Source organism: Octopus sinensis, linkage group LG29 (genome assembly GCF_006345805.1).
Source record: "Octopus sinensis linkage group LG29, ASM634580v1, whole genome shotgun sequence".
Lineage (NCBI taxonomy): Eukaryota > Metazoa > Mollusca > Cephalopoda > Octopoda > Octopodidae > Octopus > Octopus sinensis.
The window spans coordinates 15,851,163-15,877,418 of record NC_043025.1 but is presented as its reverse complement, the minus strand read 5'-3'; the positions used below and the strand labels follow the sequence as shown (position 1 = coordinate 15,877,418).

General features: G+C 37.9%; 1 protein-coding gene across 1 annotated transcript in view; it reads left to right on the top strand.

Moving 5' to 3' along the window:
- Positions 1–26,256, top strand: part of LOC115226051 (alpha-mannosidase 2x-like) — a 52,996-nt gene that overhangs the window by 9,955 nt on the left and 16,785 nt on the right. The window contains exon 2 of the mRNA XM_029797023.2: positions 9,396–9,598. Within this exon, the coding sequence (XP_029652883.1) occupies positions 9,396–9,598 (203 nt within the window). The remainder of the gene's footprint in view (positions 1–9,395; positions 9,599–26,256) is intronic.

The window sequence follows — 26,256 nt, the reverse complement described above, 5'->3', positions numbered from 1 at the left end:
ACCTTACTATCTCAAATAATACCTATTATCTCAAATAATACCTTACTATCTCAAATATACCTTACTATCTCAAATAATACCTTATTATCAAATAATACCTTACTATCTCAAATAATACCTTACTATCTCAAATAATACCTTATTATCTCAAATAATACCTAGTATCTCAAATAATACCTTACTATCTCAAATAATACCTTATTATCTCAATAATACCTTACTATCTCAAATAATACCTTACTATCTCAAATAATACCTTATTATCTCAAATAATACCTTACTATCTCAAATAATACCTTACTATCTCAAATAATACCTTATTATCTCAAATAATACCTTACTATCTCAAATAATACCTTATTATCTAAAATAATACCTTATTATCTCAAATAATACCTTACTATCTCAATAATACCTTATTATCTCAAATAATACCTTACTATCTCAAATAATACCTTACTATCTCAATAATACCTTATATCTCAAATAATACCTTACTATCTCAAATAATACCTTACTATCTCAAATAATACCTTATTATCTCAAATAATACCTTACTATCTCAAATAATACCTTACTATCTCAAATAATACCTTACTATCTCAAATAATACCTTACTATCTCAAATAATACCTTACTATCTCAAATAATACCTTACTATCTCAAATAATAGCTTATTATCTCAAATAATACGTTATTATCTCAAATAATACCTTACTATCTCAAATAATACCTTATTATCTCAAATAATACCTTACTATCTCAAATAATACCTTACTATCTCAAATAATACCTTATTATCTCGAATAATACCTTACTATCTCAAATAATACCTTACTATCTCAAATAATACCTTATTATCTCAAATAATACCTTAGTATCTCAAATAATACCTTACTATCTCAAATAATACCTTATTATCTCAAATAATACCTTACTATCTCAAATAATACCTTACTATCTAATAATACCTTATTATCTCAAATAATACCTTATATCTCAAATAATACCTTACTATCTCAAATAATACCTTACTATCTCAAATAATACCTTATTATCTTAAATAATACCTTAGTATCTCAAATAATACCTTACTATCTCAAATAATACCTTATTATTCAAATAATACCTTACTATCTCAAATATACCTACTATCTCAAATAATACCTTATTATCTCAAATAATACCTTAGTATCTCAAATAATACCTTACTATCTCAAATAATACCTATTATCTCAAATAATACTTACTATCTCAAATAATACCTTACTATCTCAAATAATACCTTACTATCTCAAATAATACCTTATTATCTCAAAGAATACCTTATTATCTCAAATAATACCTTATTATCTCAAATAATACCTTACTATCTCAAATAATACTTATTATCTCAAATAATACCTACTATCTCAAATAATACCTTACTATCTCAAATAATACCTTACTATCTCAAATAATACCTTATTATCTCAAATAATACCTTATTATCTCAAATAATACCTTATTATCTCAAATAATACCTAACTATCTCAAATAATACCTTATTATCTCAAATAATACCTACTATCTCTCAAATAATACCTTACTATCTCAATAATACCTTACTACCTCAAATAATACCTTACTATCTCAAATAATACCTTATTATCTCAAATAATACCTTACTATCTCAAATAATACCTTACTATCTCAAATAATACCTTATTATCTCAAATATTACCTTACTATCTCAATAATACCTTACTATCTCAAAATATACTTATTATCTCAAATATACCTTACTATCTCAAATATACCTTACTATCTCAAATAATACCTTATTATCTCAAATAATACCTTACTATCTCAAATATACCTTACTATCTCAAATAATACCTTATTCTCTCAAATAATACCTTACAATCTCAAATAATACCTTACTATCTCAAATAATACCGATTATCTCAATAATACATTACTATCTCAAATAATACCTTACTATCTCAAATAATACCTTATTATCTCAAATAATACCTTACTATCTCAAATAATACCTTATTATCTAAAATAATACCTTATTATCTCAAATAATACCTTACTATCTCAAATAATACCTTACTATCTCAAATATATACCTTATTATCTCAAATAATACATTACTATCTCAAATAATACCTTACTGTCTCAAATAATACCTTATTATCTCAAATAATACCTTACTATTCAAAAATACCTTACTATCTCAAATAATACCTTATTATCTCAAATAATACCTTACTATCTCAAATAATACCTTACTATCTCAAATAATACCTTACTATCTCAAATAATACCTTACTATCTCAAATAATACCTTACTATCTCAATAATACCTTATTATCTCAAATAATACCTTATTATCTCAATAATACCTTACTATCTCAAATAATACCTTATTATCTCAAATAATACCTTACTATCTCAAATAATACCTTACTATCTCAAATAATACCTTATTATCTCAAATAATACCTTACTATCTCAAATAATACCTTACTATCTCAAATAATACCTATTATCTCAAATAATACCTTACTATCTCAAATAATACTTACTATCTCAAATAATACCTTACTATCTCAAATAATACCTTACTATCTCAAATAATACTTACTATCTCAAATAATAACTTACTATCTCAAATAATACTTACTATCTCAAATAATACCTTACTATCTCAAATAATACCTTATATCTCAAATAATACCTTAGTATCTCAAATAATACCTTACTATCTCAAATAATACTTATTATCTCAAATAATACCTTACTATCTCAAATAATACCTTACTATCACAAATAATACCTTATTATCTCAAATAATACCTTAGTATCTCAATAATACCTTACTATCTCAAATAATACCTTATTATCTCAAATAATACCTTACTATCTCAAATAATACCTTACTATCTCAAATAATACCTTACTATCTCAAATAATACCTTATTATCTCAAATAATACCTTATTATCTCAAATAATACCTTATTATCTCAAATAATACCTTACTATCTCAAATAATACCTTACTATCTCAAATAATACCTTACTATCTCAAATAATACCTTACTATCTCAAATAATACCTTACTATCTCAAATAATACCTTATTATCTCAAATAATACCTTACTATCTCAAATAATACCTTACTATCTCAAATAATACCTTATTATCTCAAATAATACCTTACTATCTCAAATAATACCTTACTATCTCAAATAATACCTTATTATCTCAATAATACCTTACTATCTCAAATAATACCTTACTATCTCAAATAATACCTTATTATCTCAATAATACCTTACTATCTCAAATATACCTTACCATCTCAAATAATACCGATTATCTCAAATAATACCTTACTATCTCAAATAATACCTTACTCTCAAATAATACCTTATTATCTCAAATAATACATTACTATCTCAAATATACCTTACTATCTCAAATAATACCTTATTATCTCAAATATACCTTACTATCTCAAATAATACCTTATTATCTCAAATAATACTTTATTATCTCAAATAATACCTTACTATCTCAAATAATACCTTACTATCTCAAATAATACCTTATTATCTCAAATAATACATTACTATCTCAAATAATACCTTACTATCTCAAATAATACCTTATTATCTCAAATATACCTTACTATCTCAAATAATACCTTACTATCTCAAATAATACCTTATTATCTCAAATAATACCTTACTATCTCAATAATACCTTACTATCTCAAATAATACCTTACTATCTCAAATAATACCTTACTATCTCAAATAATACCTTACTATCTCAATAATACCTTATTATCTCAAATAATACCTTATTATCTCAAATAATACCTTACTCTCAAATAATACCTTACTATCTCAAATAATACCTTATTATCTCAAATAATACCTTACTATCTCAAATAGACCTTACTATCTCAAATAATACCTTATTATCTCAAATAATACCTTAGTATCTCAAATAATACCTTACTATCTCAAATAATACCTTATTATCTCAAATAATACCTTACTATCTCAAATAATACCTTACTCTCTCAAATAATACCTTACTATCTCAAATAATACCTTATTATCTCAAATAATACCTTATTATCTCAAATAATACCTTATTATCTCAAATAATACCTTACTATCTCAAATAATACCTTATTATCTCAAATAATACCTTACTATCTCAAATAATACCTTACTATCTCAAATAATACCTTACTATCTCAAATAATACCTTACTATCTCAAATATACCTTATTATCTCAAATAATACCTTACTATCTCAAATAATACCTTACTATCTCAAATAATACCTTATTATCTCAAATAATACCTTACTATCTCAAATATACCTTACTATCTCAAATAATACCTTATTATCTCAAATAATACCTTACTATCTCAAATAATACCTTACTATATCTCAAATAATACCTTATTATCTCAAATAATACCTTACTATCTCCAATAATACCTTACTATCTCAAATAATCCTTATTATCTCAAATATACCTTACTATCTCAAATAATACCTTACTATCTCAAATAATACCTTATTATCTCAAATAATACATTACTATCTCAAATAATACCTTACTACTCATCAATAATACCTTATTATCTCAAATAATACCTTACTATCTCAAATAATACCTACTATCTCAAATAATACCTTATTATCTCAAAAATACCTTACTATCTCAAATAATACCTTACTATCTCAATAATACCTTATTATCTCAAATAATACCTTACTATCTCAAATAATACCTTACTATCTCAAATAATACCTTATTATCTCAAATAATACCTTATTATCTCAAATAATACCTACTATCTCAAATAATACCTTACTATCTCAAATAATACCTTATTATCTCAAATAATACCTTACTATCTCAAATAATACCTTACTATCTCAAATAATACCTTATTATCTCAATAATACCTTACTATCTCAAATAATACCTTACTATCTCAAATAATACCTTACTATCTCAATTAATACCTTACTATCTCAAATAATACCTTACTATCTCAAATAATACCTTATTATCTCAAATAATACCTTATTATCTCAAATAATACCTTACTATCTCAAATAATACCTTATTATCTCAAATAATACCTTACTATCTCAAATAATACCTTACTATCTCAAATAATACCTTACTATCTCAAATAATACCTTACTATCTCAATAATACCTTATTATCTCAGATAATACCTTACTATCTCAAATAATACCTTACTATCTCAAATAATACCTTACTATCTCAAATAATACCTTATTATCTCAGATAATACCTTACTATCTCAAATAATACCTTATTATCTCAAATAATACCTTATTATCTCAAATAATACCTTATTATCTCAAATAATACGTTACTATCTCAAATAATACCTTACTATCTCAGATAATACCTTACTATCTCAAATAATACCTTACTATCTCAAATAATACCTTACTATCTCAAATAATACCTTATTATTTCAGATAATACCTTACTATCTCAAATAATACCTTATTATCTCAAATAATACCTTACTATCTCAAACAATACCTTATTATCTCAAATAATACCTTATTATCTCAAATAATACCTTATTATCTCAGATAATACCTTACTATCTCAAATAATACCTTACTATCTCAAATAATACCTTACTATCTCAAATAATAACTTACTATCTCAAATAATACCTTACTATCTCAAATAATACCTTATTATCTCAAATAATACCTTACTATCTCAAATAATACCTTACTATCTCAAATAATACCTTACTATCTCAAATAATACCTTATTATCTCAAATAATACCTTATTATCTCTTATAATACCTTACTATCTCAAATAATACCTTATATCTCAAATAATACCTTACTATCTCAAATAATACCTTACTATCTCAAATAATACCTTATTATCTCAAATAATACCTTACTATCTCAAATAATACCTTACTATCTCAATAATACCTTATTATCTCAAATAATACCTTATTATCTCAAATAATACCTTACTATCTCAAATAATACCTTATTATCTCAATAATACCTTACTATCTCAAATAATACCTTACTATCTCAAATAATACCTTATTATCTCAAATAATACCTTACTATCTCAAATAATACCTTAGTATCTCAAATAATACCTTACTATCTCAAATAATACCTTACTATCTCAAATAATACCTTATTATCTCAGATAATACCTTACTATCTCAAATAATACCTTACTATCTCAAATAATACCTTACTATCTCAAATAATACCTTATTATCTCAGATAATACCTTACTATCTTAAATAATACCTTATTATCTCAAATAATACCTTATTATCTCAAATAATACCTTATTATCTCAAATAATACCTTACTATCTCAAATAATACCTTATTATCTCAGATAATACCTTACTATCTCAAATAATACCTTACTATCTCAAATAATACCTTACTATCTCAAATAATACCTTATTATCTCAGATAATACCTTACTATCTCAAATAATACCTTATTATCTCAAATAATACCTTATTATCTCAGATAATACCTTATTATCTCAAATAATACCTTACTATCTCAAACAATACCTTATTATCTCAAATAATACCTTATTATCTCAAATAATACCTTATTATCTCAGATAATACCTTACTATCTCAAATAATACCTTACTATCTCAAATAATACCTTACTATCTCAAATAATAACTTACTATCTCAAATAATACCTTACTATCTCAAATAATACCTTATTATCTCAAATAATACCTTACTATCTCAAATAATACCTTACTATCTCAAATAATACCTTACTATCTCAAATAATACCTTATTATCTCAAATAATACCTTATTATCTCTTATAATACCTTACTATCTCAAATAATACCTTATTATCTCAAATAATACCTTACTATCTCAAATAATACCTTACTATCTCAAATAATACCTTATTATCTCAAATAATACCTTACTATCTCAAATAATACCTTACTATCTCAAATAATACCTTATTATCTCAAATAATACCTTATTATCTCAAATAATACCTTACTATCTCAAATAATACCTTATTATCTCAAATAATACCTTACTATCTCAAATAATACCTTACTATCTCAAATAATACCTTATTATCTCAAATAATACCTTACTATCTCAAATAATACCTTAGTATCTCAAAATAATACTTACTATCTCAAATAATACCTTACTATCTCAAATAATACCTTATTATCTCAGATAATACCTTACTATCTCAAATAATACCTTACTATCTCAAATAAACCTTACTATCTCAAATAATACCTTATTATCTCAGATAAACCTTACTATCTTAAATAATACCTTATTATCTCAAATAATACCTTATTATCTCAAATAATACCTTATTATCTCAAATAATACCTTACTATCTCAAATAATACCTTATTATCTCAGATATACCTTACTATCTCAAAATAATACCTTACTATCTCAAATAATACCTTACTATCTCAAATAATACCTTATTATCTCAGATAATACCTTACTATCTCAAATAATACCTTATTATCTCAAATAATACTTATTATCTCAGATAATACCTTACTATCTCAAATAATACTTATCATCTCAAATAATACCTTATTATCTCAGATAATACCTTACTATCTCAAATAATACCTTACTATCTCAAATAATACCTTACTATCTCAAATAATACCTTATTATCTCAAATAATACCTTACTATCTCAAATAATACCTTACTATCTCAAATAATACCTTATTATCTCAAATAATACCTTACTATCTCAAATAATACCTTACTATCTCAAATAATACCTTACTATCTCAAATAATACCTTACTATCTCAAATAATACCTTACTATCTCAAATAATACCTTATTATCTCAAATAATACCTTATTATCTCAAACAATACCTTACTATCTCAAATAATACCTTATTATCTCAAATAATACCTTACTATCTCAAATAATACCTTAGTATCTCAAATAATACCTTACTATCTCAAATAATACCTTAGTATCTCAAATAATACCTTACTATCTCAAATAATACCTTATTATCTCAGATAATACCTTACTATCTCAAATAATACCTTACTATCTCAAATAATACCTTATTATCTCAGATAATACCTTACTATCTCAAATAATACCTTATTATCTCAAATAATACCTTATTATCTCAAATAATACCTTATTATCTCAAATAATACCTTACTATCTCAAATAATACCTTATTATCTCAGATAATACCTTATTATCTCAAATAATACCTTACTATCTCAAATAATACCTTACTATCTCAAATAATACCTTATTATCTCAGATAATACCTTACTATCTCAAATAATACCTTATTATCTCAAATAATACCTTATTATCTCAGATAATACCTTACTATCTCAAATAATACCTTATCCTCTCAAATAATACCTTATTATCTCAGATAATACCTTACTATCTCAAATGATACCTTACTATCTCAAATAATACCTTACTATCTCAAATAATACCTTACTATCTCAAATAATACCTTATTATCTCAAATAATACCTTACTATCTCAAATAATACCTTACTATCTCAAATAATACCTTACTATCTCAAATAATACCTTATTATCTCAAATAATACCTTATTATCTCAAATAATACCTTACTATCTCAAATAATACCTTAGTATCTCAAATAATACCTTACTATCTCAAATAATACCTTACTATCTCAAATAATACCTTATCATCTCAAATAATACCTTACTATCTCAAATAATACCTTACTATCTGAAGTCGGTAAAGAAAAACATGGTATACACAATATTGTGACTTTGAACTGTATGTATATATTGGACCAAGTCTGACTTAGAACTGAATATCTCCTTCTCACACACACACAGACACACACACTCTCTCCCTCTCTCTCTCTCTCTCTCTCTCATACACACACACTTCTGCCAAGCTAATGAGAAGCAGTAATTGGAGTAGATGGTGAATATGCTCCGGAATAATCAATTCAAGATGTTTTGGTTACATGTTGTTATTGTTTTTGTTGAATAAACTTTGTTGAAAAAAAGCCACAATAATTGTGCACCCCTCCCCATATTACCTGCTGTTTTGTCTTCTAATTAGCTTCAAGAAAAACAGTTAAAATCTGGATCCTTCATCAAACCAATGAAACATAAATATTTATGGATTTATTATACTATATGTTTATGTAATTGTATTTTTGTTTTTTAATATATTTATATTATTTGTCTAGATGAGTTTTTGTTTACTTTTAGTTTTGATTATTTATTTCTATATTTTTATGTTTGTTTTTTTGTTTTATTCCAGATTAAGTTTGGAACTTTGTCTGACTATTTCAATGCAATCTACAAGAAGCATAAAATTGCACCTGGGGATCCTCCCCCAAACATACCTTCACTGTCAGGTGATTTCTTCACCTATGCTGATCGAGATGACCACTACTGGAGTGGCTACTATACCTCGCGCCCCTTCCAGAAGGTTCTTGACCGAGAGATGGAACACCAGCTGCGGTAAGCCGAATACTTGCCATCCAACTGGTTATAATTGGTTGTTGATGTTTAGTCCAAGGTCAAATGAATCAAGCAAACCTAGGACCAAAGGCATTAATGGCTATGACCCTTTCATCCCTTAACCCTTTAGCATTCAGATTGCTCTGTCAAATGTAATGCTTATTTATTTACATTGAGTTGAATTAATCATGTAGCTTTGAGAGTTCAATGATGCAGTTATTCATTTTTAGAATGACATTGTAGGGTTAGTGTGAGAAGCCAAATCTGACCAATTAGAATGTAAAACAAATATTTGCACTGGATATGATTGGCTCAAATACTAAAGGGTTAACGAGATACAGAATTGATGTCATTTATTGTGTCCTTCCTTTTTTTAAGATTGTAAAATGTAAGTTGAGGGAGATTTAGCTTTAGCCCTTCAAGAGTCCATATACAGGATTCTCATTGACTCATCATCTGACCAGTTGTAACTAGCTGTTGGTGTTTAGCCACAGTTCAGTCTTTATTGAGCAGACCATTGACCAAATGCACTCCATAAATGACTTTCTCATCATTTTGATATACCTTTTACTTTTTTAAGAAAGTTGTGTTTGAGATTTGGCTGCTATTTCTATTAGTTCCAACTACCTTTTTTGGCAATTGTAGACATGCATAAGACAGTAGGTTTGATTTGAGGGAGCTTTGACTACCTTTTCTATCAAGTCATTTTATCTTATAAAAGTCTCCCTGAGTTGTTTAAATGTACATATATGTATACATAAGACAAAAGGGTGTGATTTGAGAGATTTTTGGCATACATTGTGTCAGTTTTAGCAACTGTTTAGTGATCTGCTTCATACATGTATATGGACATTATTTCAACATTTCTTCCAACATACGATTGCGCATCAAGGATCTTGCAAACAAATACAGAAATTGTGTGTGTGTAAATATATATGTGTGTATGTATATATATGTGTGTATATGTGTATATATATATATATATATAATATAATAAATAAATAAAATATATGCCTATATATATACATATATGTACATACCTACATCTATATGTATATATACATGCATATATATATATATATATATGAGTACAGGACACCACAAATAAACGTAGAACACAACGAGAGAAGAGAACATAAAATCAAACAAGGAAACAGACTTTTTTTTAACAACGAAAAAACAGGGTACAAGACAAACAATACAAGGAAAATTCCCCTTCATCAGCTGCCCCTGGTTCGACTCAATGCGTGTTTCGAAGGTAAGTTTTTATTATTTTAGATTATATCGATTATTTATATCTTAAAAATATTGATTATATTTTAGATTTGAAACCACCTGAAGAATGTCTACTACTCAAAGACGTGATGAAAAGAAGACATGAAACGATCGTAGTGGATATTAATAATTGTTAAATTTCTAAATTATATAAATTAATTTATGCATTGGCTTAAGTCTTCCTTTGTTTGATTTGCATAATAGTGATTTTGTCTCTAATTTAATATAATATATATATAATATATATATATATATATATATATATTATATAGAATATGGGGTTCACTTGTGATCTAAACAAATAAACAAATAGGTATGCTGAGTAAATGATGTAATAGATTATCAGGGTTCCAAGCACGTAACCATTTTACATTGTTGATTTAGCAGATATATATTTGTGAAAGAGGACAACGAATGCTGAGGCACAACAAGCATCTCAAGTCATATACATTATTTTATATTATTCTGAAATTAGTTGAGGTGTTACAGCTGTTTCTGGATATCCCAAGTGGTAGGCAAGTGATGCCTGAATGTGGGGTACTCTGTCATCAGAGACAAGTAGAGAACATAGGAAAGATCTAGACACGGAAATATTCAGATAAAAGATCTAGACATGGAAAATTTGCAGATAATAAGCAATGAAATAGAAGAATAGAGAGTAAGGAAATAAAGATCTTTCATATGTTCTTTACTTGTCTCTGATGATGGAATGCCCCATATTCAGGCATACTCACCTATCATTTGGGACATCTCAGAAACAGCTGTAAGACCTCAACTAATTCAAGAATAATATACAATAATGTATATGACTTGAGATGCTTGATATGCCTCTGCATTTGTTGTCTTCTGATCGATACCTTTGGCAATGTGCTCTGCTTAAGAGGATTCATCAAGCCAAGTGCACCTGTACTGGTGGCACATAAAAAATTCAACCTTTGAACATTGGGCTTCACAGAGGCAAAGTGGCTGAGTTCCTTTTGAGTATTGGGCTTTATGGAGGCAAAGTGGCTGAGTTCCTTTTGAGTATTGGGCTTCATGGAGGCAAAGTGGCTGAGTTCCTTTTGAGTGTTGGGCTTCATGGAGGCAAAGTGGCTGAGTTCCTTTTGAGTATTGGGCTTCATGGAGGCAAAGTGGCTGAGTTCCTTTTGAGTGTTGGGCTTCATGGAGGCAAAGTGGCTGAGTTCCTTTTGAGTATTGGGCTTCACAGAGGCAAAGTGGCTGAGTTCCTTTTGAGTATTGGGCTTCATGGAGGCAAAGTGGCTGAGTTCCTTTTGAGTATTGGGCTTCATGGAGGCAAAGTGGCTGAGTTCCTTTTGAGTATTGGGCTTCATGGAGGCAAAGTGGCTGAGTTCCTTTTGAGTATTGGGCTTCATGGAGGCAAAGTGGCTGAGTTCCTTTCAAGCTTTGGGCCACGTGCAGGCAAAGTGGTTGAGTTCCTTTTGAGTATTGGGCTTCACAGAGGCAAAGTGGCTGAGTTCCTTTTGAGTATTGGGCTTCATGGAGGCAAAGTGGCTGAGTTCCTTTTGAGTACTGGGCTTCATGGAGGCAAAGTGGCTGAGTTCCTTTTGAGTATTGGGCTTCATGGAGGCAAAGTGGCTGAGTTCCTTTTGAGTATTGGGCTTCATGGAGGCAAAGTGGCTCAGTTCCTTTTGAGTATTGGGCTTCATGGAGGCAAAGTGGCTGAGTTCCTTTCAAGCTTTGGGCCACATGCAGGCAAAGTGGTTGAGTTCCTTTTGAGTATTGGGCTTCATGAGGCAAAGTGGCTGAGTTCCTTTTGAGTATTGGGCTTCACAGAGGCAAAGTGGCTGAGTTCCTTTTGAGTATTGGGCTTCATGGAGGCAAAGTGGCTGAGTTCCTTTTGAGTACTGGGCTTCATGGAGGCAAAGTAGCTGAGTTCCTTTTGAGTATTGGGCTTCATGGAGGCAAAGTGGCTGAGTTCCTTTTGAGTATTGGGCTTCATGGAGGCAAAGTGGCTCAGTTCCTTTTGAGTATTGGGCTTCATGGAGGCAAAGTGGCTGAGTTCCTTTCAAGCTTTGGGCCACATGCAGGCAAAGTGGTTGAGTTCCTTTTGAGTATTGGGCTTCACAGAGGCAAAGTGGCTGAGTTCCTTTTGAGTATTGGGCTTCACAGAGGCAAAGTGGCTGAGTTCCTTTTGAGTATTGGGCTTCATGGAGGCAAAGTGGCTGAGTTCCTTTCAAGCTTTGGGCCACATGCAGGCAAAAGTTGGTTGAGGTTGAGTTCCTTTTGAGTATTGGGCTTCATGGAGGCAAAGTGGCTGAGTTCCTTTTGAGTATTGGGCTTCATGGAGGCAAAGTGGCGAGGTGAGTTCCTTTTGAGTATTGGGCTTCACAGAGGCAAAGTGGCTGAGTTCCTTTTGAGTATTGGGCTTCATGGAAGCAAGTGGCTGAGAGTTCCTTTTGAGTATTGGGCTTCACAGAGGCAAAGTGGCTGAGTTCCTTCAAGCTTTGGGCCACATGCAGGCAAAGTGGTTGAGTTCCTTTTGAGTATTGGGCTTCACAGAGGCAAAGTGGCTGAGTTCCTTTTGAGTATTGGGCTTTATGGAGGCAAAGTGGCTGAGTTCCTTTTGAGTATTGGGCTTCATGGAGGCAAAGTGGTGAGTTCTTTTGAGTGTTGGGCTTCATGGAGGCAAAGTGGCTGAGTTCCTTTGAGTATTGGGCTTTATGGAGGCAAAGTGGCTGAGTCCTTTTGAGTATTGGGCTTCATGGAGGCAAAGTGGCTGAGTTCCTTTTGAGTATTGGCTTCATGGAGGCAAAGTGGCTGAGTTCCTTTTGAGTATGGGCTTCACAGAGGCAAAGTGGCTGAGTTCCTTTTGAGTATTGGGCTTCATGGAGCAAAGTGGCTGAGTTCCTTTTGAGTATTGGGCTTCATGGAGGCAAAGTAGCTGAGTTCCTTTTGAGTATTGGGCTTCACAGAGGCAAAGTGGCTGAGTTCCTTTTGAGTATGGGCTTCATGGAGGCAAAGTGGCTGAGTTCCTTTTGAGTATTGGGCTTCATGGAGGCAAAGTGGCTGAGTTCTTTTGAGTATGGGCTTCATGGAGGCAAAGTGGTGAGTTCCTTTTGAGTATTGGGCTTCATGGAGGCAAAGTGGCTGAGTCCTTTTGTGTATTGGGCTTCATAGAGGCAAAGTGGCTGAGTTCCTTTTGAGTATTGGGCTTCATGGAGGCAAAGTGGCTCAGTTCCTTTTGAGTATTGGGCTTCATGGAGGCAAAGTGGCTGAGTTCCTTTCAAGTTTGGGCCACATGCAGGCAAAGTGGTTGAGTTCCTTTTGAGTATTGGCTTCACAGAGGCAAAGTGGCTGAGTTCCTTTGAGTATTGGGCTTCACAGAGGCAAAGTGGCTGAGTTCCTTTTGAGTATTGGGCTTCATGGAAGCAAAGTGGCTGAGTTCCTTTTGAGTATGGGCTTCACAGAGGCAAGTGGCTGAGTTCCTTTCAAGCTTTGGGCACATGCAGGCAAAGTGGTTGAGTTCCTTTTGAGTATTGGGCTTCACAGAGAGGCAAAGTGGCTGAGTTCCTTTTGAGTATTGGGCTTTATGGAGGCAAAGTGGCTGAGTCCTTTTGAGTATTGGGCTTCATGGAGGCAAGTGGCTGAGTTCCTTTTGAGTGTTGGGCTTCATGGAGGCAAAGTGGCTGAGTTCCTTTTGAGTATTGGGCTTTATGGAGGCAAAGTGGCTGAGTTCCTTTTGAGTATTGGGCTTCATGGAGGCAAAGTAACTGAGTTCCTTTTGAGTATTGGGCTTCATGGAGGCAAAGTGGCTGAGTTCCTTTTGAGTATTGGGCTTCACAGAGGCAAAGTGGCTGAGTTCTTTTGAGTATTGGGCTTCATGGAGGCAAAGTGGCTGAGTTCCTTTTGAGTATTGGGCTTCATGGAGGCAAAGTAGCTGAGTTCCTTTTGAGTATTGGGCTTCACAGAGGCAAAGTGGCTGAGTTCCTTTTGAGTATTGGGCTTCATGGAGGCAAAGTGGCTGAGTTCCTTTTGAGTATTGGGCTTCATAGAGGCAAAGTGGCTGAGTTCCTTTTGAGTATTGGGCTTCATGGAGGCAAAGTGGCTGAGTTCCTTTTGAGTATTGGGCTTCATGGAGGCAAAGTGGCTGAGTTCCTTTTGTGTATTGGGCTTCATAGAGGCAAAGTGGCTGAGTTCCTTTTGAGTATTGGGCTTCATGGAGGCAAAGTGGCTCAGTTCCTTTTGAGTATTGGGCTTCATGGAGGCAAAGTGGCTGAGTACCTTTGAAGCTTTGGGCCACATGCAGGCAAAGTGGTTGAGTTCCTTTTGAGTATTGGGCTTCACAGAGGCAAAGTGGCTGAGTTCCTTTTGAGTATTGGGCTTCACAGAGGCAAAGTGGCTGAGTTCCTTTTGAGTATTGGGCTTCATGGAGGCAAAGTGGCTGAGTTCCTTTCAAGCTTTGGGCACATGCAGGCAAAGTGGTTGAGTTCCTTTTGAGTATTGGGCTTCATGGAGGCAAAGTGGCTGAGTTCCTTTTGAGTATTGGGCTTCATGGAGGCAAAGTGGCTGAGTTCCTTTTGAGTATTGGGCTTCACAGAGGCAAAGTGGCTGAGTTCCTTTTGAGTATTGGGCTTCATGGAGGCAAAGTGGCTGAGTTCCTTTTGAGTATTGGGCTTCATGAGGCAAAGTGGCTGAGTTCCTTTTGAGTATTGGGCTTCATGGAGGCAAAGTGGCTGAGTTCCTTTCAAGCTTTGGGCCACATGCAGGCAAAGTGGTTGAGTTCCTTTTGAGTATTGGGCTTCACAGGCAAAGTGGCTGAGTTCCTTTTGAGTATGGGCTTTATGGAGGCAAAGTGGCTGAGTTCCTTTTGAGTATTGGGCTTCATGGAGGCAAAGTGGCTGAGTTCCTTTTGAGTGTTGGGCTTCATGGAGGCAAAGTGGCTGAGTTCCTTTTGAGTATTGGGCTTTATGGAGGCAAAGTGGCTGAGTTCCTTTTGAGTATTGGGCTTCATGGAGGCAAAGTGGCTGAGTTCCTTTTGAGTATTGGGCTTCATGGAGGCAAAGTGGCTGAGTTCCTTTTGAGTATTGGGCTTCACAGAGGCAAAGTGGCTGAGTTCCTTTTGAGTATTGGGCTTCATGGAGGCAAAGTGGCTGAGTTCCTTTTGAGTATTGGGCTTCATGGAGGCAAAGTGGCTGAGTTCCTTTTGAGTATTGGGCTTCACAGAGGCAAAGTGGCTGAGTTCCTTTTGAGTATTGGGCTTCATGGAGGCAAAGTGGCTGAGTTCCTTTTGAGTATTGGGCTTCATGGAGGCAAAGTGGCTGAGTTCCTTTTGAGTATTGGGCTTCATGGAGGCAAAGTGGCTGAGTTCCTTTTGAGTATTGGGCTTCATGGAGGCAAAGTGGCTGAGTTCCTTTTGTGTATTGGGCTTCATGGAGGCAAAGTGGCTGAGTTCCTTTTGAGTATTGGGCTTCATGGAGGCAAAGTGGCTGAGTTCCTTTTGAGTATTGGGCTTCACAGAGGCAAAGTGGCTGAGTTCCTTTTGAGTATTGGGCTTCATGGAGGCAAAGTGGCTGAGTTCCTTTTGAGTATTGGGCTTCATGGAGGCAAAGTGGCTGAGTTCCTTTTGAGTATTGGGCTTCATGGAGGCAAAGTGGCTGAGTTCCTTTTGAGTATTGGGCTTCATGGAGGCAAAGTGGCTGAGTTTTCCTTTGTGTATTGGGCTTCATGGAGGCAAAGTGGCTGAGTTCCTTTTGAGTATTGGGCTTCATGGAGGCAAAGTGGCTGAGTTCCTTTTGAGTATTGGGCTTCACAGAGGCAAAGTGGCTGAGTCCCTTTTGAGTATTGGGCTTCATGGAGGCAAAGTGGCTGAGTTCCTTTTGGGTATTGGGCTTCATGGAGGAAAAGTGGCTGAGTTCCTTTTGAGTATTGGGCTTCATGGAGGCAAAGTGGCTGAGTTCCTTTTGAGTACTGGGCTTCATGGAGGCAAAGTGGCTGAGTTCCTTTTGAGTATTGGGCTTCATGGAGGCAAAGTGGCTGAGTTCCTTTTGAGTATTGGGCTTCATGGAGGCAAAGTGGCTCAGTTCCTTTTGAGTATTGGGCTTCATGGAGGCAAAGTGGCTGAGTTCCTTTCAAGCTTTGGGCCACATGCAGGCAAAGTGGTTGAGTTCCTTTTGAGTATTGGGCTTCACAGAGGCAAAGTGGCTGAGTTCCTTTTGAGTATTGGGCTTCACAGAGGCAAAGTGGCTGAGTTCCTTTTGAGTATTGGGCTTCATGGAGGCAAAGTGGCTGAGTTCCTTTCAAGCTTTGGGCCACATGCAGGCAAAGTGGTTGAGTTCCTTTTGAGTATTGGGCTTCATGGAGGCAAAGTGGCTGAGTTCCTTTTGAGTATTGGGCTTCATGGAGGCAAAGTGGCTGAGTTCCTTTTGAGTATTGGGCTTCATGGAGGCAAAGTGGCTCAGTTCCTTTTGAGTATTGGGCTTCATGGAGGCAAAGTGGCTGAGTTCCTTTCAAGCTTTGGGCCACATGCAGGCAAAGTGGTTGAGTTCCTTTTGAGTATTGGGCTTCACAGAGGCAAAGTGGCTGAGTTCCTTTTGAGTATTGGGCTTCACAGAGGCAAAGTGGCTGAGTTCCTTTTGAGTATTGGGCTTCATGGAGGCAAAGTGGCTCAGTTCCTTTTGAGTATTGGGCTTCATGGAGGCAAAGTGGCTGAGTTCCTTTCAAGCTTTGGGCCACATGCAGGCAAAGTGGTTGAGTTCCTTTTGAGTATTGGGCTTCACAGAGGCAAAGTGGCTGAGTTCCTTTTGAGTATTGGGCTTCACAGAGGCAAAGTGGCTGAGTTCCTTTTGAGTATTGGGCTTCATGGAAGCAAAGTGGCTGAGTTCCTTTTGAGTATTGGGCTTCACAGAGGCAAAGTGGCTGAGTTCCTTTCAAGCTTTGGGTCACATGCAGGCAAAGTGGTTGAGTTCCTTTTGAGTATTGGTCTTCACAGAGGCAAAGTGGCTGAGTTCCTTTTGAGTATTGGGCTTTATGGAGGCAAAGTGGCTGAGTTCCTTTTGAGTATTGGGCTTCATGGAGGCAAAGTGGCTGAGTTCCTTTTGAGTGTTGGGCTTCATGGAGGCAAAGTGGCTGAGTTCCTTTTGAGTATTGGGCTTTATGGAGGCAAAGTGGCTGAGTTCCTTTTGAGTATTGGGCTTCATGGAGGCAAAGTGGCTGAGTTCCTTTTGAGTATTGGGCTTCATGGAGGCAAAGTGGCTGAGTTCCTTTTGAGTATTGGGCTTCACAGAGGCAAAGTGGCTGAGTTCCTTTTGAGTATTGGGCTTCATGGAGGCAAAGTGGCTGAGTTCCTTTTGAGTATTGGGCTTCATGGAGGCAAAGTAGCTGAGTTCCTTTTGAGTATTGGGCTTCACAGAGGCAAAGTGGCTGAGTTCCTTTTGAGTATTGGGCTTCATGGAGGCAAAGTGGCTGAGTTCCTTTTGAGTATTGGGCTTCATAGAGGCAAAGGCTGAGTTCCTTTTGAGTATTGGGCTTCATGGAGGCAAAGTGGCTGAGTTCCTTTTGAGTATTGGGCTTCATGGAGGCAAAGTGGCTGAGTTCCTTTTGTGTATTGGGCTTCATAGAGGCAAAGTGGCTGAGTTCCTTTTGAGTATTGGGCTTCATGGAGGCAAAGTGGCTCAGTTCCTTTTGAGTTGGGCTTCATGGAGGCAAAGTGGCTGAGTACCTTTCAAGCTTTGGGCACATGCAGGCAAAGTGGTTGAGTTCCTTTTGAGTATTGGGCTTCACAGAGGCAAAGTGGCTGAGTTCTTTTGAGTATTGGGCTTCACAGAGGCAAAGTGGTGAGTTCCTTTTGAGTATTGGGCTTCATGGAGGCAAAGTGGCTGAGTTCCTTTCAAGCTTTGGGCCACATGCAGGCAAAGTGGTTGAGTTCCTTTTGAGTATTGGGCTTCATGGAGGCAAAGTGGCTGAGTTCCTTTTGAGTATTGGGCTTCATGGAGGCAAAGTGGCTGAGTTTTTTGAGTATTGGGCTTCACAGAGGCAAAGTGGCTGAGTTCCTTTTGAGTATTGGGCTTCATGGAGGCAAAGTGGCTGAGTTCCTTTTGAGTATTGGGCTTCATGGAGGCAAAGTGGCTGAGTTCCTTTTGAGTATTGGGCTTCATGGAGGCAAAGTGGCTGAGTTCCTTTCAAGCTTTGGGCCACATGCAGGCAAAGTGGTTGAGTTCCTTTTGAGTATTGGGCTTCACAGAGGCAAAGTGGCTGAGTTCCTTTTGAGTATTGGGCTTTATGGAGGCAAAGTGGCTGAGTTCCTTTTGAGTATTGGGCTTCATGGAGGCAAAGTGGCTGAGTTCCTTTTGAGTGTTGGGCTTCATGGAGGCAAAGTGGCTGAGTTCCTTTTGAGTATTGGGCTTTATGGAGGCAAAGTGGCTGAGTTCCTTTTGAGTATTGGGCTTCATGGAGGCAAAGTGGCTGAGTTCCTTTTGAGTATTGGGCTTCATGGAGGCAAAGTGGCTGAGTTCCTTTTGAGTATTGGGCTTCACAGAGGCAAAGTGGCTGAGTTCCTTTTGAGTATTGGGCTTCATGGAGGCAAAGTGGCTGAGTTCCTTTTGAGTATTGGGCTTCACAGAGGCAAAGTGGCTGAGTTCCTTTGAGTATTGGGCTTCATGGAGGCAAAGTGGCTGAGTTCCTTTTGAGTATTGGGCTTCATGGAGGCAAAGTGGCTGAGTTCCTTTTGAGTATTGGGCTTCATGGAGGCAAAGTGGCTGAGTTCCTTTTGAGTATTGGGCTTCATGGAGGCAAAGTGGCTGAGTTCCTTTTGTGTATTGGGCTTCATGGAGGCAAAGTGGCTGAGTTCCTTTTGAGTATTGGGCTTCATGGAGGCAAAGTGGCTGAGTTCCTTTTGAGTATTGGGCTTCACAGAGGCAAAGTGGCTGAGTTCCTTTTGAGTATTGGGCTTCATGGAGGCAAAGTGGCTGAGTTCCTTTTGAGTATTGGGCTTCATGGAGGCAAAGTGGCTGAGTTCCTTTTGAGTATTGGGCTTCATGGAGGCAAAGTGGCTGAGTTCCTTTTGAGTATTGGGCTTCATGGAGGCAAAGTGGCTGAGTTCCTTTTGTGTATTGGGCTTCATGGAGGCAAAGTGGCTGAGTTCCTTTTGAGTATTGGGCTTCATGGAGGCAAAGGCTGAGTTCCTTTTGAGTATTGGGCTTCACAGAGGCAAAGTGGCTGAGTCCCTTTTGAGTATTGGGCTTCATGGAGGCAAAGTGGCTGAGTTCCTTTTGGGTATTGGGCTTCATGGAGGAAAAGTGGCTGAGTTCCTTTTGAGTATTGGGCTTCATGGAGGCAAAGTGGCTGAGTTCTTTTGAGTACTGGGCTTCATGGAGGCAAAGTGGCTGAGTTCCTTTTGAGTATTGGGCTTCATGGAGGCAAAGTGGCTGAGTTCTTTTGAGTATTGGGCTTCATGGAGGCAAAGTGGCTCAGTTCCTTTTGAGTATTGGGCTTCATGGAGGCAAAGTGGCTGAGTTCCTTTCAAGCTTTGGGCCACATGCAGGCAAAGTGGTTGAGTTCCTTTTGAGTATTGGGCTTCACAGAGGCAAAGTGGCTGAGTTCCTTTTGAGTATTGGGCTTCACAGAGGCAAAGTGGCTGAGTTCCTTTTGAGTATTGGGCTTCATGGAGGCAAAGTGGCTGAGTTCCTTTCAAGCTTTGGGCCACATGCAGGCAAAGTGGTTGAGTTCCTTTGAGTATTGGGCTTCATGGAGGCAAAGTGGCTGAGTTCCTTTTGAGTATTGGGCTTCATGGAGGCAAAGTGGCTGAGTTCCTTTTGAGTATTGGGCTTCACAGAGGCAAAGTGGTGGCTGAGTTCCTTTTGAGTATTGGGCTTCATGGAAGCAAAGTGGCTGAGTTCCTTTTGAGTATTGGGCTTCACAGAGGCAAAGTGGCTGAGTTCCTTTCAAGCTTTGGGCCACATGCAGGCAAAGTGTTGAGTTCCTTTTGAGTATTGGGCTTCACAGAGGCAAAGTGGCTGAGTTCCTTTTGAGTATTGGGCTTATGGAGGCAAAGTGGCTGAGTTCCTTTTGAGTATTGGGCTTCATGGAGGCAAAGTGGCTGAGTTCCTTTTGAGTGTTGGCTTCATGGAGGCAAAGTGGCTGAGTTCCTTTTGAGTATTGGGCTTTATGGAGGCAAAGTGGCTGAGTTCCTTTTGAGTATTGGGCTTCATGGAGGCAAAGTGGCTGAGTTCCTTTTGAGTATTGGGCTTCATGGAGGCAAAGTGGCTGAGTTCCTTTTGAGTATTGGGCTTCACAGAGGCAAAGTGGCTGAGTTCCTTTTGAGTATTGGGCTTCATGGAGGCAAAGTGGCTGAGTTCCTTTTGAGTATTGGGCTTCATGGAGGCAAAGTAGCTGAGTTCCTTTTGAGTATTGGGCTTCACAGAGGCAAAGTGGCTGAGTTCCTTTTGAGTATTGGGCTTCATGGAGGCAAAGTGGCTGAGTTCCTTTTGAGTATTGGGCTTCATGGAGGCAAAGTGGCTGAGTCCTTTTGAGTATTGGGCTTCATGGAGGCAAAGTGGCTGAGTTCCTTTTGAGTATTGGGCTTCATGGAGGCAAAGTGGCTGAGTTCCTTTTGTGTATTGGGCTTCATAGAGGCAAAGTGGCTGAGTTCCTTTTGAGTATTGGGCTTCATGGAGGCAAAGTGGCTCAGTTCCTTTGAGTATTGGGCTTCATGGAGGCAAAGTGGCTGAGTTCCTTTCAAGCTTGGGCCACATGCAGGCAAAGTGGTTGAGTTCCTTTTGAGTATTGGGCTTCACAGAGGCAAAGTGGCTGAGTTCCTTTTGAGTATTGGGCTTCACAGAGGCAAAGTGGCTGAGTCCTTTTGAGTATTGGGCTTCATGGAAGCAAAGTGGCTGAGTTCCTTTTGAGTATTGGGCTTCACAGAGGCAAAGTGGCTGAGTTCCTTTCAAGCTTTGGGTCACATGCAGGCAAAGTGGTTGAGTTCCTTTTGAGTATTGGTCTTCACAGAGGCAAAGTGGCTGAGTTCCTTTGAGTATTGGGCTTTATGGAGGCAAAGTGGCTGAGTTCCTTTTGAGTATTGGGCTTCATGGAGGCAAAGTGGCTGAGTTCCTTTTGAGTGTTGGGCTTCATGGAGGCAAAGTGGCTGAGTTCCTTTTGAGTATTGGGCTTTATGGAGGCAAAGTGGCTGAGTTCCTTTTGAGTATTGGGCTTCATGGAGGCAAAGTGGCTGAGTTCCTTTTGAGTATTGGGCTTCATGGAGGCAAAGTGGCTGAGTTCCTTTTGAGTATGGGCTTCACAGAGGCAAAGTGGCTGAGTTCCTTTTGAGTATTGGGCTTCATGGAGGCAAAGTGGCTGAGTTCCTTTTGAGTATTGGGCTTCATGGAGGCAAAGTAGCTGAGTTCCTTTTGAGTATTGGGCTTCACAGAGGCAAAGTGGCTGAGTTCCTTTTGAGTATTGGGCTTCATGGAGGCAAAGTGGCTGAGTTCCTTTCAAGCTTTGGGCCACATGCAGGCAAAGTGGTTGAGTTCCTTTTGAGTATTGGGCTTCACAGAGGCAAAGTGGCTGAGTTCCTTTTGAGTATTGGGCTTCACAGAGGCAAAGTGGCTGAGTTCCTTTTGAGTATTGGGCTTCATGGAGGCAAAGTGGCTGAGTTCCTTTCAAGCTTTGGGCCACATGCAGGCAAAGTGGTTGAGTTCCTTTTGAGTATTGGGCTTCATGGAGGCAAAGTGGCTGAGTCCTTTTGAGTATTGGGCTTCATGGAGGCAAAGTGGCTGAGTTCCTTTTGAGTATTGGGCTTCACAGAGGCAAAGTGGCTGAGTTCCTTTTGAGTATTGGGCTTCATGGAGGCAAAGTGGCTGAGTTCCTTTTGAGTATTGGGCTTCATGGAGGCAAAGTGGCTGAGTTCCTTTTGAGTATTGGGCTTCATGGAGGCAAAGTGGCTGAGTTCCTTTCAAGCTTTGGGCCACATGCAGGCAAAGTGGTTGAGTTCCTTTTGAGTATTGGGCTTCACAGAGGCAAAGTGGCTGAGTTCCTTTTGAGTATTGGGCTTTATGGAGGCAAAGTGGCTGAGTTTTTTGAGTATTGGGCTTCATGGAGGCAAAGTGGCTGAGTTCCTTTTGAGTGTTGGGCTTCATGGAGGCAAAGTGGCTGAGTTCCTTTTGAGTATTGGGCTTTATGGAGGCAAAGTGGCTGAGTTCCTTTTGAGTATTGGGCTTCATGGAGGCAAAGTGGCTGAGTTCCTTTTGAGTATTGGGCTTCATGGAGGCAAAGTGGCTGAGTTCCTTTTGAGTATTGGGCTTCACAGAGGCAAAGTGGCTGAGTTCCTTTTGAGTATTGGGCTTCATGGAGGCAAAGTGGCTGAGTTCCTTTTGAGTATTGGGCTTCATGGAGGCAAAGTGGCTGAGTTCCTTTTGAGTATTGGGCTTCACAGAGGCAAAGTGGCTGAGTTCCTTTTGAGTATTGGGCTTCATGGAGGCAAAGTGGCTGAGTTCCTTTTGAGTATTGGGCTTCATGGAGGCAAAGTGGCTGAGTTCCTTTTGAGTATTGGGCTTCATGGAGGCAAAGTGGCTGAGTTCCTTTTGAGTATTGGGCTTCATGGAGGCAAAGTGGCTGAGTTCCTTTTGTGTATTGGGCTTCATGGAGGCAAAGTGGCTGAGTTCCTTTTGAGTATTGGGCTTCATGGAGGCAAAGTGGCTGAGTTCCTTTTGAGTATTGGGCTTCACAGAGGCAAAGTGGCTGAGTCCCTTTTGAGTATTGGGCTTCATGGAGGCAAAGTGGCTGAGTTCCTTTGGGTATGGGCTTCATGGAGGAAAAGTGGCTGAGTTCCTTTTGAGTATTGGGCTTCATGAGGCAAAGTGGCTGAGTTCCTTTTGAGTATTGGGCTTCATGGAGGCAAAGTGGCTGAGTTCCTTTCAAGCTTGGGCCACATGCAGGCAAAGTGGTTGAGTTCCTTTTGAGTATTGGGCTTCACAGAGGCAAAGTGGCTGAGTTCCTTTTGAGTATTGGGCTTTATGGAGGCAAAGTGGCTGAGTTCCTTTTGAGTATTGGGCTTCATGGAGGCAAAGTGGCTGAGTTCCTTTTGAGTGTTGGGCTTCATGGAGGCAAAGGCTGAGTTCCTTTTGAGTATTGGGCTTCATGGAGGCAAAGTGGCTGAGTTCCTTTTGAGTATTGGGCTTCACAGAGGCAAAGTGGCTGAGGTCCTTTTGAGTATTGGGCTTCATGGAGGCAAAGTGGCTGAGTTCCTTTTGAGTATTGGGCTTCATGGAGGCAAAGTGGCTGAGTTCCTTTTGAGTATTGGGCTTCATGGAGGCAAAGTGGCTGAGTTCCTTTTGAGTATTGGGCTTCATGGAGGCAAGTGGCTGAGTTCCTTTTGTGTATTGGGCTTCATGGAGGCAAAGTGGCTGAGTTCCTTTTGAGTATTGGGCTTCATGGAGGCAAAGTGGCTCAGTTCCTTTTGAGTATTGGGCTTCATGGAGGCAAAGTGGCTGAGTTCCTTTCAAGCTTTGGGCCACATGCAGGCAAAGTGGTTGAGTTCCTTTTGAGCATTGGGCTTCACAGAGGCAAAGTGGCTGAGTTCCTTTTGAGTATTGGGCTTCACAGAGGCAAAGTGGCTGAGTTCCTTTTGAGTATTGGGCTTCATGGAGGCAAAGTGGCTGAGTTCCTTTCAAGCTTTGGGCCACATGCAGGCAAAGTGGTTGAGTTCCTTTTGAGTATTGGGCTTCATGGAGGCAAAGTGGCTGAGTTCCTTTTGAGTATTGGGCTTCATGGAGGCAAAGTGGCTGAGTTCCTTTTGAGTATTGGGCTTCACAGAGGCAAAGTGGCTGAGTTCCTTTTGAGTATTGGGCTTCATGGAGGCAAAGTGGCTGAGTTCCTTTTGAGTATTGGGCTTCATGGAGGCAAAGTGGCTGAGTTCCTTTTGAGTATTGGGCTTCATGGAGGCAAAGTGGCTGAGTTCCTTTCAAGCTTTGGGCCACATGCAGGCAAAGTGGTTGAGTTCCTTTTGAGTATTGGCTTCCAGAGGCAAAGTGGCTGAGTTCCTTTTGAGTATTGGGCTTTATGGAGGCAAAGTGGCTGAGTTCCTTTTGAGTGTTGGGCCTCACAAAGGCAAAGTGTCTGAGTTCCTCTTGAGCACTGGGCCACATGGAGGCAAAGTGACTGAGTTCCTTTTGAGTATTGGGCTTTATGGAGGCAAAGTGGCTGAGTTCCTTTTGAGTATTGGGCTTCATGGAGGCAAAGTGGCTGAGTTCCTTTTGAGTATTGGGCTTCATGGAGGCAAAGTGGCTGAGTTCCTTTTGAGTGTTGGGCCTCACAAAGGCAAAGTGTCTGAGTTCCTCTTGAGCACTGGGCCACATGGAGGCAAAGTGACTGAGTTCCTTTTGAGTTGGGTTCATGGAGGCAAAGTGGCTGAGTTTCTTTTGAGTATTGGGCTTCACAGAGGCAAAGTATCTGAGTTCCTTTTGAGTATTGGGCTTCATGGAGGCAAAGTGGCTGAGTTCCTTTTTAGTATTGGGCTTCATGGAGGCAAAGTGGCTGAGTTCTTTTGAGTATTGGGCTTCATGGAGGCAAAGTGGCTGAGTTCCTTTTGAGTATTGGGCTTCATGGAGGCAAAGTGGCTGAGTTCCTTTTGTGTATTGGGCTTCATGGAGGCAAAGTGGCTGAGTTCCTTTTGAGTATTGGGCTTCATGGAGGCAAAGTGGCTGAGTTCCTTTTGAGTATTGGGCTTCACAGAGGCAAAGTGGCTGAGTCCCTTTTGAGTATTGGGCTTCATGGAGGCAAAGTGGCTGAGTTCCTTTTGAGTATTGGGCTTCATGGAGGAAAAGTGGCTGAGTTCCTTTTGAGTATTGGGCTTCATGGAGGCAAAGTGGCTGAGTTCCTTTTGAGTATTGGGCTTCATGGAGGCAAAGTGGCTGAGTTCCTTTCAAGCTTTGGGCCACATGCAGGCAAAGTGGTTGAGTTCCTTTTGAGTATTGGGCTTCACAGAGGCAAAGTGGCTGAGTTCCTTTTGAGTATTGGGCTTTATGGAGGCAAAGTGGCTGAGTTCCTTTTGAGTATTGGGCTTCATGGAGGCAAAGTGGCTGAGTTCCTTTTGAGTGTTGGGCTTCATGGAGGCAAAGTGGCTGAGTTCCTTTTGAGTATTGGGCTTCATGGAGGCAAAGTGGCTGAGTTCCTTTTGAGTATGGGCTTCATGGAGGCAAAGTGGCTGAGTTCCTTTTGAGTATTGGGCTTCATGGAGGCAAAGTGGCTGAGTTCCTTTTGAGTATTGGGCTTCATGGAGGCAAAGTGGCTGAGTTCCTTTTGAGTATTGGGCTTCATGGAGGCAAAGTGGCTGAGTTCCTTTTGAGTATTGGGCTTCATGGAGGCAAAGTGGCTGAGTTCCTTTTGAGTATTGGGCTTCATGGAGGCAAAGTGGCTGAGTTCCTTTTGAGTAT